Genomic DNA, 10,960 nt, shown 5'->3' on the forward strand with positions numbered 1-10,960 from the left:
TTCTCTCGCTGTCTTGCTATTAACCCTCACAGGAAAATCCTGGAGTTCTCTCAAGCTTCCTGGAGACCTGGTCCTGCCTTTGTCAGGGAGGGCCCTCCTGACCCCTTTCTGACCAGCCGAGCAGAGGACTCGGGATGGGGCTGTTTCTCCCGGAGCTGGGCTTTTTTATGGGTCCAGCTTTGCTTCAGGAGTTAGATTTGGGGTGGGATTGGGGTCTCTCCACAGTCTGCCTTCTGAGCTTTGGGCAGGCCTTGCTGATGAGTGAATCGGGCTCCCGTTGCCTGGGGCTCAAGAAGAGGCTTTTCGTGCCTCCCCCTTCCCTGTATTCTCACGGCCCCCGGCCGGCAACCCCTTGATTCCCATGTTGACCTTGCCTCTCCCTCGGTCCAGCTCACCCGGCCTCCCAGCTCGCTGCTTCTCTTGCCACTTTACATGTCCCTTCTCTTCCCCGAAGGCTGAGTGTGCTGGGTTGAGTCAGATCTGGAAAGCTCCGGACCGCCTTGCCTTTATCTGTCCCCTCACTTCCCATGCCACTGCCATGGCTTTAGGGACAAATCAAGGCTGGGACCTCACCCTGCCAGTCACTCACTCTACTCTCCGTGTGATTGGGTCACTTGCTTTCTGGGCCTCAGTTTCCCCTCCTATAGAGGCTCTACCTCTCAGAGCACTGTCAGAACTCCTGAATGTACCCAGGAGGTTTTTAACCTTTGTTAATTATGAAAAGCTCAAGATCCTTACTTCTGAGATCTGGGTTTGAGTCTTCATCCCCCTCGTAACTGTAGGGTCAGGCTAGGGGGTGGGAGAGCCCTGGACAGGGGACAGGCTTTTAGTCTCACCTTGGCCCCTCTGCCTGGGCTCCTTGGGCGTTCCCCCTGGGCGAAGTGGGCTGGGATGGACCCTGGGCATTCTGAGCCGGGCTCCCTCCCGCCCCGTGCCCCCGCTCTGCTCATGAGGCTGTGCTCTCTGTCCTGGGTGCTGTGCCCGTGGCACGCTGCCCTCCTGGCAGGACCTGGCAGTACTGCAGGACAAGTTGCGAATCTCCACCAAAAAGCTGGAGGAGTATGAGACCCTGTTCAAGTGCCAGGAGGAGACAACACAGAAGCTGGTGCTGGAGTATCAGGCACGGCTGGAGGAGGGCGAGGAGCGGCTGCGACGGCAACAGGAGGACAAGGACATCCAGATGAAGGGCATCATCAGCAGGTGAGGCCAGCCAGGTCCTGCTCTGGGCCCAGTCCTGGCCCCACACACACGCACAGGGGGCAGAGCTGCAGGATGAGCTGGGTGTGGAGAGAGAAAGAGTGTCCCAGGTGGTGGGGACAGTGTGGCACAGGCCTGGAGGTGGGAGGTAGCCTGGAGTGTGGGGAACCCACACGGTACAACGTGTGTTGCTGGTGGAATGTACAGCTGGCCTGGCCGAAGTGAGGTCAGCTAAGGCAGCTTGCAGAGGGCCTGGGGCCCGTGTTTTCTTGGCGAACACTCGGGGGAGATTAGAAGCTGGATAGGACTGCCAAGAAGGACAGTGAGGACCCAGTCCAGGGCAGGAAAAGTAGGAGTGGATGTCAGCTCCATGCAGTGGGTGAAAGAGGGAGGTGGGAGGGAAGGAGCAGGCAGAATAACCCGGTTTTTACCAGGAGCATCTGGATGTGTCATGGTGCCAGTTACTGGGATGGGGAACTTTGGATGGGGAGGGGGAGAGATGGTGCCAGTTTGGGGTATGTTGAATTTTAAGGTGCCTTTGGGTTGTGGAGGAAGATTTCAGGGGGACCATTGATTTTAACGCTGACTCTCAATTTCATTGATGGCTTTTATTTCATCTTTATTTCTGTGTTGATTCCCGTCTCTCTCTCCTCTCTCCCCCTACTCACAGGTAGGGTGGGTACACCCTCCTCCATGTCTGCAAGCAGGGAATATAGTCAAAGTGTAGCATCCAGGCCAGCCCCCAGGGTCCCAGTCCTGGAGTTTGCTTCCTTATGACAGCAACACCAGGTGCAAGAGGAACCTGGATTTACAGCCTGTTTGTTCACATGGTGCAAGAGCCTGTCGTGTGGATAGATTCAGCAGGTGTGCAGTTGCCGGGATGTTACCCCGCCTGGCCTCATGCTTTTTGTCCAGTGTAAAAATCCTTCCCCAGTGCCCTCTATTTAGGTCACCTTTTCTCTGCTCCTAATCAGTTTCATTTACTTGTGACTGGTTCTTTGTAAAGTGGTTAGTTAGCATGAGCAGAGGGCCTGTGAACAGGGTGACTGGAAACCCACTGTTCACTTGCCTGCCAGCCGTCCTCTTGGCTCACCTCATATATGTGGTTCGAAGAATGAAAGCACTTCTCAGCCTCACTACCTCGTCCTCATCCTGTGTGTTCTCTGAGAAGTGTGTGCTCTTGAGATCAGTTTACAGCACGGAGGAAATACACCAGGATTGGTTTACGTTTTCTCTCCGCCGTAAATGTCCGTTAGGGCAATTTGGTTGACAGTGTTGTTCAAGTCTGTATCTTTACTGGTTTTTCCATGTACTTGTTTACTGTTCTTCTATTAACTACTGAGAAAAGGATATTGAAGTTTCTAATAATTACAGATTTGTCTATTTCTCCTTTCATTCCTGTTGGTTTTTGCTTTATGTGCACGGAAGCTCTGTTCTTAGGTGCATACACACACTTAGGCTTGTTAAGTGCTGTGGATGAACAGAGACCTCTTTATACAATCACCTGATCTCATAATATTCCTTTGCTTTAAAATCTGCTTTGTTTAATATTAATATCATTGCCCTAACTTTCCTTTGGTTGGTATTATCCTGATACATCCTTTTCCATTTCTACACTTTTAACCCAACTATATCCCTCTATATAAAGTGAGTTTCTGTGACACACATTTTATTATTCTTGCTTTTTAACTGACCTGACAGTTTCTGCCTCTTAATTGGAGTGTTTAGACCGTTTACATTTAATGTAATATAATTACTTTTAAACCTGTTATTTTGTTCCTTGTTTCTATTTGTACCATCTGTTTTGTTCCTTTTCTTGCCCTCTTTTGGATCATTTTTTACGAGCCCTTTTTATCTGCTTCATTGGTGTATTAGCTGTATCTTGTTGTCGCTTCAGGGCAGGGGTTGGAAACTTTCTGTAAAGGGGCAGGTAATATTTTAGGCTTTGTAGGCCGTGTAACTCAGCTGTTCTAGCAGGAGTATGTGTGTGGTGTGGCTTTTTACCAAAACTAGCAGTGGACCCCATTCTGCCCTTAACCCTGGCTATAATAGTAGGAACTCTGGTAGTATCTTTGTTCTTCCATACTTAATGTATCTTTTTTCTCTTGCTGTTTTAAAGATTTTTTTTTCTTTATCATTAATTGCCAGCAGTTTGATTATGATGCGCCTTGGCATGTTTCCTTTGTGTTTCTTGGGTCTGTTGAGCTCTTGGATCTGTGGGTATAGAGCTCTGCCTCCCCGGTTTGTTTCTGGGACTCTCATCGCACGTACGTTAGGGTGCTTTAGATTGCCCCACATCCCACTGACGCTCTGTTGTTTTCTTTTTTTGTTTTTTTGTGGGGTTTTTTTGTTGTTTTATCTTAGATTATTACTGTGTCTTTAAGCTCACTAGTTATTTCTTCTTCAGTGTCTAATCTGCTGTTAATCCTAGCCAGTGTTTTTTCATTTTGGATGTTGGATTTTTTGCCTCTAGGTTTTCAGTTTGGTTTAAATCCCATCCATTTCTTCTCTTATGCTCATGTTGTCCTCTGTTTTCTTGAACATGTGGAATGTAACAGTTGTCTTAATGTCCTTGTTTACTGCTTCTGTCATCGGACATTTGAGTATGTTTTCCCTGCTGTTCTCCCTGGTTCTGGGTTATACTTTCCTGCTTCTCTGTGTGCTTGGTGATCTTTGGTTGTTTGCCAGATAACTGTGATTTTTATGTAGCCCCTGGATGTTTTGTCTTTCTTAAATACTTCGGGGCTTTGTTTTAGGACACAGTGAGGTTATAAGAATCAGTTTGATTCTTCCGAGGCTTACTTTTAAGTTTTGTTGGGGTGGATCCTGGACAGTCTTCAGTCTAGGCCTAATCTGGCTCCACTGTTGAGAAGGTTTCCTTCTGGGCAGGGGTTGGAGACTTTCTGGGGTTCTCCCTGATGCCCCTGTGTAGTACATCTTCCCACACTGCCTGGAAGGATCATAAACTATTCCTGGGGTTGTTTTGTGTACTCCTTTCCAATGGTTTTTGCACCTGCCTGGCTGTTTTCCCACAGGCATGCAGACCAGTCCTCAGTCAAAGCCCCAGGGGTACCCCTCAGGAGACAGGCAGAGACCTCTGCATTTCCTTCTTTGTGGCACTGCCCCAATAAAGCTTTCGTGCCCTCCCTCCCCTGCCCTACGGTCTCCTTAACTCCCTGTCATCACCTCCCTCCTTTGCCTGCCTGGACTCCCAGCGCAGTGGGCGGGGCTTGCCTTGTGTGTTCCCTTCTCTTGGGAGTCACTGTACTGCACTGCCTGTTCAGGGTCTGGAAATCTTTGTTTCATAAATTTTGTCCAGTTTTCTAGTTTTTTTTTTTTTTTAAATGGCAGGAGGTTAAATCCAGTGCCTGTTATTGCACCAGAGCTGGAAGGAGAAGTCTCTCCCTCTTCCCCCATTCCTCCCCACCCCCTTCTTACAGGCTTTGCTCAATGTTTTACCTTCCTGTGACAAGAAAGGCCCCATTGGCGTGACCCCACACCCCTTCCTCCTGATCATCGCTCCTCAACCCCTGATCCCACTGGCTTTTCACGACAGCCCCTGCTGTACCTGCCCCAGCGCTGCCGACCTCCCTGTGCATCTCCTGTGAAATGGCCTGAGTGCTCGCCTGGGGTCAGCTGCTCCGCTGGGCTGGAGAAGCAGTGTGGGTGGAGACAGATATAAAGCAGTGGGTGAGCTCGTCTGAGAGGAGCATCGAGCTCGAAGAGTAGGGGACTGAGGCAGAGCCCTGTGGAGCCCTGACGTCCTCGAGGCGTCTGCAGAGCAGTGGCCTGGGAGCTGGGACCCAGAAAGCGTGGGGTCCAGAAGCTAAAGGAAGAGAATAGGAGGATAGGAGTGATGAGCAGTGATTGACAGGGACTTGAGAGACAAGCAGGTGAGGCCAGGAAGGGTCTCAGGGACGGAGCAGCTGGCGACAGACTCACACTGGCCCTAGTTCTCAGCTTCTGTAGACTGTGTTCCTCACGTCTCCTGTGCTCATTACCCCTCCAGCAGGCCTTGCTTGTCCTTCGGATGTAGCTGTAGAGTCCGGTGTGTGCACCCCCACCCCACCCTCCGAGATGGTTAGCTACTTCCTGTTTCCTGTTCCCTTGGCCCCTGAGCTTCGCATGCAGAGCGTAGCTGCTGTCTCCCTTCCTGTGTCCCCGCTGACTTGTGACTTAATCTTGCTGCCTCAAGTGCCTGGCACAGCCTCAGTGAGGAGAGTGGGTGGAAAAAGCTCCAGAGCCCTTCAGGGCCTTCGTTTCCTACTCATATCAACTGCCTGGTTCTGGGGTGTGGTGAGGACCTAACACCCACTCCTACCCTCTCGGCTCCGGCAGAACATCCGGAAAGGGGCAGCCCCAGGGGCTCCTGGGGGTTTGGGAACAGAATCTGGGGCAGGTGTACTGTAAGGAAGGAGCAGGCTCAGCCCATGTCAGTCGCGGGGGGCAGGTGTGGGCCTCCTTCCCAGGCAGGTGTGGGCAGTGTGGCCCAGGGAGGTGCTCTCTTAGTGTGTCCCTCTGTGCGGGTGTGATGGCTTGTTCCCACCTGGCTCCACACCCACCTCAAGTCACCTGCTCCCTCAAATGCAGCCTGACTGTCCTTGTCTCTGGCGGCAGGTTGATGTCAGTGGAGGAGGAGCTGAAGAAGGACCACGCGGAGATGCAAGCAGCTGTAGACTCCAAACAGAAGATCATTGATGCCCAGGTGTGGGGCTCTGGCCTTTTGGTTGGCCACAGGTGTTAAAGGACCTGGGATAAGGAGGGGGTGACCTTGGCTTCTTTATGTCCTCAGTCATGCCCCACTATAAAAGCTAAGGAGGCTAGAAGGCCAGGATCTCTGCTCCAAGAAGTCAGACTTGAGGGTCTCAATGGACCACAGGCTCACCAGGACAGGCTGTGAAAGGGGTGGGGCAACTTGGTGGGTACTGCCTTTCACCAGGGGCCCTGGCCAAATAGTGGAAGCTTTTGGGAGGGGAATGGGGAAGTCTGGGGGTGACAGAAGGCTGGTCAGGGGAGCAGGGGAGCTCTTGTTGAGAGCCGTGGCTTCCCAGCCACATTGAGAGGGGAGACATAAAAGACTCTGGCCTCCAGTCTCCTTCACTCAGGTCTGCACTCTTATCCTCTCAAGGGACAACCTTGCTCAGTCTAGAAACTGCACAGACTGACCGGGAGCTGTGACCTGTGTCACACACACGCATGCCCTGTGAGCGAGGCCGCCTGCCCTCGGGGCGCTGGTGCATGACAGCACTGGGGCTGCTCTGTTTGGGTGAGAAGCGGGTGACGAGGTAGGGACATTAGGGAGGCAGGCTCGAGGAGGTCTTGGTCCTTGATGGCGAGACCGCCTCTTCTCCAGCAGGCCCACTGCCCTTCCCATCCTTCACACGTGGTGACCTGCAGGCCGCAGCCCCCCCAGCACTTCTTGGAGGTTTCCTCAGCCCCCAGGAGATCCTTTGGCCCAGGAGCCCATTCCATGACCCCCACTAACGCCCCCTTTGTCCACAGGAGAAGCGCATCGCCTCCCTGGACGCTGCCAACGCCCGCCTCATGAGCGCCCTGACACAGCTGAAAGAGAGGTACAGCATGCAAGCCCGTAACGGCATCTCCCCCACCAACCCCACCAAATTGCAGATTACTGAGAACGGCGAGTTCAGAAACAGCAGCAATTGTTAACCTGCCCGAGGAGAGGGAGGACCGAGGTGGCCCAGGGCGGGGGCGCAGCCTGGGGAGGAGCAGCCCCAGCGCAGGGGGCCGGAGGCCGCGGCCCTCCTCCCCCCTCCGCCCCGTGGTCCAGGAGGCGGCTGCAGAGGGAGCCGCGAGAGACTGGCGCAGCGTGAGCGGGTCAGCGGCCCGCTCCCCGAGAAGCGTGCTCAGTGTAGGCCAAAGAGACTGCAGGCTGGGGAGTGGGGACAGCCTGGTGGGAGCAGGCTCATTGTTGCTCATTGTTGAATCTGGTGTGCGTCACCTTTCCTCCTTGACCTGGCCAAGTGCATGTACCCCCACACCCTCCCCAGGGAGGGGCCCGGAGAGGTGGAGGGTCGAAGAGCCAGGAACCTACTCCTTATGGCTTCCCCTCACCTCCCCAGGGGCCCAGGGCTCCCAGGCAGCCAGGCCCTGCCCTGTGGGACCTGCCCTCCATTCCAAGAGCTGACAGGGCGGTCGGCAGGCGGGCAGGGAGTGGGTGGGGAGGACGGAACTGCCAGAGTTCTGGGTCCCCTGCCCGTCTTCACCCTGAGCACCTGCCACTGCATGCGCAGGGAGCCTTCTTGGCTGTGAGGAACCGAGGATTCACCCCCACACCTGTCCCCAGACTCCGCCCTCCTTCCCTAACTTGTTCTGCCAAATAAACCCAATGAGGATCACAGCTTGCTCTTCTGGGCCCTCGTGCCTGTAGGAAGATCCAGAGCCTCCCTCCCTTGAATCGTGGGCCCGGGCTGATACTCTGGGCACTGCAAAGCCAAAGACGTGGGCAGAGTTGGCCCCAGTGGCACTGTGCGGTGCCTGCCCTTCTCCTACAGCAAGTGTCCCAGGCACAGTGGCCCTGCAGGGAGTGGCCAGCTGGTGCTCCCCCGAGAGAGAGGCTGAGCTTTTCTGATTGATGGTTAAAAAAAATTCTGATGCCCGCAGGCCCTGAGAAGGTGGATAACTGTGATTTTTTTTCCTTTCACAGTATGCATTAGAAACAAAAGCCCGCTTGCTCGCTTGCTGGAACACAGGGGCCTTTTAAAATTGAGCGTGTGCACTGCATGGGAAATAGCGGCCCCGGAGGATGTTAGACTTGCTCCCTCTCCAAGACAGCAGCGGCCTGCACCTGGCCCCGTGTGTGCGGCCGGCCTCTGCCTCACCCTCCCGGGCCCCAGCGGAGGACCCAGGCGCTGCAGACAGGGGAGGCGCCCACCCCACGGCTGGGGCTGGTTTCCCTCAGCTCTAGGCTGTTCTGTAGCTTATCAGCCCTCCCCACCCCCCACCCCTTGCGGGACATAGGTGGGCAGGAGCTTGGGCCTCTCTCGTCCATCCCTGTCCCACTCCTCACCCTGGGGAATCTTGGGCAAGAGCTGGGGTGTTTGCCCTGCTGGGAGCCAGGGCTGGGCGAGCTGCCTCAGCCGTAGGAAGCTGAGGAGCCCCTTGGAAAGAGCGCTGAGCCCTTCCTGCCCCCGGGGCTGGAGACACGCTACCAGGGCCCAGGTTGCCACAGAGATCCCAAGGAAGGGCAGCGCGGCAGGGGTGGCCCAGACCACACTGCACCCGGTCCTGGGCCTGTGCTCTGAGCAGGGGCTCTTAGGTGAAAGCTGCAGTTCAGTTAGGCCGGAGACATGCTGGTGGCGAGAGGGCAGGACCCCCAAGGGTCACAGACCTCAGGAAGGAAGCTGTGGGGCTGAGGCCCTACCCCAGTCCTGGCCGCACCGGCAGGGCCTGGCCCCAGTGATGTCCTCCTCTGGTTCAGTCTCGATCCCGCTGCCCAGTGAGCCCTCCCCTCCTCCCTACCCACCTCTCTTCCCACCGATGCCTCGTTGAGCGACCTCGGACTGAGCGCCTCTTAGCAATACAGGGGGAGGTTCCCAGGGCCTGGGCAAGCCGGGCTCCGGAGGCCAGCAGTGGCCGGTGCTGGCGGCCCTTGGCCTGGGGTTGTAAGCTTTCAGGCCAAGAGCCTTATTTACTTAGTGCAAAAACTGTAAAAGTGTACAGACTCTTCACAGATTTTTATCTGAATTGCAAGTCTGACGATTTTTGTAAATGTTCTTGGTGTTTGACTGTAATGTAACTATTTCACCTAATGGTTGTACATAGTCCTTTAGTCCTGGTGCTGCCGAGGGCTGCCCGGGACCGCTGCTCTCCGACGGTTTTTATTTTATTTTTAATCTAGAGAACAGTATTGGGCAGGGGGCAGAGATTGGGGATTTGGGTGTTGGGGGTTTTCCCTGCTTGTGGCATTTACCTGTTGGCTTTGCAGTGTGCTGTCTGGGTGAGGGTGGTGGGGACATGTGTCCTGCCAGGGTCACACTGAACCTGTGCCCCAGAGGGAGAGGTGAGGGGAAGCAGTCTCTGCTTGGGGAGACAGAGGCCCAGCTCTGCTGGAGAAGGCTCTCCCCTGCCAACAGAGAGGCCCGATTGTTTTGCTTGACTTTTATGTTTAGGGTGAAGGAAACTGCCAAACTTCCATAAGTGAAGACTCTTTCCGACTGCCCAAAAGAGGGGGTGGGGGACCAAGGCCAGAGCTCCGGGTGCCCCCACCCCCCAGAGCATCTGCCTCGGGGCACACCTCCCTCCCCCCTCCGTCTGCAGAAGGCAGACTGTCCAGGGAAACAGCCCCTCTTTTCTACACATGGCCTGAGAGCCGCCCCCAGCCCCCACTCTGCCTCCCTGCCCCCCTTTTGTAAGTATGTGAAAAGGAAAAAACGCCAACGCTGGAGACTTGGCCGGAGCGCCTCCCTCCAGCTGGGGCTCTAACGGTGTAATAATGTACAGAGAGCGTTGTCGGTGTGCTAAGACTGTGTGGCTGTGCAATTTCTGTACATTTGCAATTAGAAATATTAAAGATTTATTTAGCTATTTTAAACCTGGCTCGCCTCTCCCTTCAGCTGGGACTCAGGAGCTTTTCCAGGGGTGGCTCTTGAGTCGTGGGCTGATACTGTTCTTTACCTAGGGGACCCTAGCACTTGGGTCACCCTGGTGGCAGTTGTGGGCAGGGGGATTGCCCCCCCACTCCTCCTCCAGCCGGGGTCTCTCCCTTGGCTCTGACAAGCAAGGACAAGGTCTTTGCTGGGCTCCCAGAGCACGGTCCCTGCACTTCCCTGGAGCGGACACCAGCTCCTGCCAGCCTCTGCTTCAAATGCTTTCCAAGCCCCTGAAGTCTGTCTCCAGGAGGGAAGAGAGGTTGGTCCAGGATCACCAACCAGTCACTGCAGAGCTAGACCTAAACCCAGGCTCCTGAGACCCGGAAAATCCTGACACGCGGCGCAGACTCACCTGCGAGGCTGAACCCAGGGCCTTTGTTGGGAACAAGCCCCTGAGCCCCTGTGGCCGCATCTTGCAATCTCCTGTCAAGCCTTCCCCGTCGCCTCCTGCATCAACACCCCGGTCCTCAGGTCCTCTCCTCTCAGGCCACAGTGTCTTCGCTGCCTTCACCCAGCTTAGCCCCTGTGGTCTCCCTCCTCAACCCCGCTCTCGACGGTATTCTTGGACCACATCAGCCCCAAGGCTGTGCTCTCTGGGTGGCTGAGCGGAAGAGAAAAAACATGCCGAGTTCAGACCGTGCCCTTGTGTGTTCCTGTCTCCACTCAGCTAGGCCTTTCTCCCTCCTTCCCCACTGCGCTTCAGCCAGACCTGGACCTCTGCTCAGACGTCCCAGCCAGACACTTCCTGCCCTGGGAGCCAGCCTCCTACTGCACCCTCTGACCCCGCTCAGTGACCCTGGCTCCCCAGCCCGCAACCTCGCTTCCTTCCCCGCAGCAACCACAGGAGAGGAGGAGACCCCTTCCTTCCCCAGGCAGCCCCTGGCCAGGGTTCTATCCCTCCCACCCCTTGCTTTTCATCACTCCTGTGTCTTCAGCCCCTACTGTGCCTTCACATAGCATTTAAAGTATCAGGTCTCCATCCGCTTCTCACCTGCTCCAGGCTGGGTTTTCTTGCCTTGAAAGCCTGCAGGACCTGCCAACTCCACCTGTGTTCTTTCCCCGGCTCTATCACCTGGCTTTGCCTCCCACACCTCCATCACCTCATTGCCAGAGCGCTGGGTCCCTGCAGTGCTTCCATGCCGCAGCCCTGG

The 10,960-nt window shown here is 55.3% G+C and overlaps 1 protein-coding gene across 9 annotated transcripts in view; it reads left to right on the plus strand.

Moving 5' to 3' along the window:
• Positions 1-9,751, plus strand: part of DAB2IP (DAB2 interacting protein) — a 189,917-nt gene extending 180,166 nt beyond the window's left edge. For 8 of the 9 annotated variants that reach the window (XM_074362157.1, XM_074362155.1, XM_074362159.1 and 5 more), the window contains 3 exons: positions 1,007-1,200; positions 5,815-5,902; positions 6,700-9,751. In XM_074362157.1, the coding sequence (XP_074218258.1) occupies positions 1,007-1,200; positions 5,815-5,902; positions 6,700-6,867 (450 nt within the window). In that variant the 3' untranslated portion in view covers positions 6,868-9,751. The remainder of the gene's footprint in view (positions 1-1,006; positions 1,201-5,814; positions 5,903-6,699) is intronic. The other variant, XM_074362158.1, reaches the window with a different exon arrangement.
• The last annotated feature ends 1,209 nt before the right edge of the window (positions 9,752-10,960 follow it).

This window comes from Camelus bactrianus, chromosome 4 (assembly GCF_048773025.1).
Source record: "Camelus bactrianus isolate YW-2024 breed Bactrian camel chromosome 4, ASM4877302v1, whole genome shotgun sequence".
Taxonomy (NCBI): Eukaryota; Metazoa; Chordata; class Mammalia; order Artiodactyla; family Camelidae; genus Camelus; species Camelus bactrianus.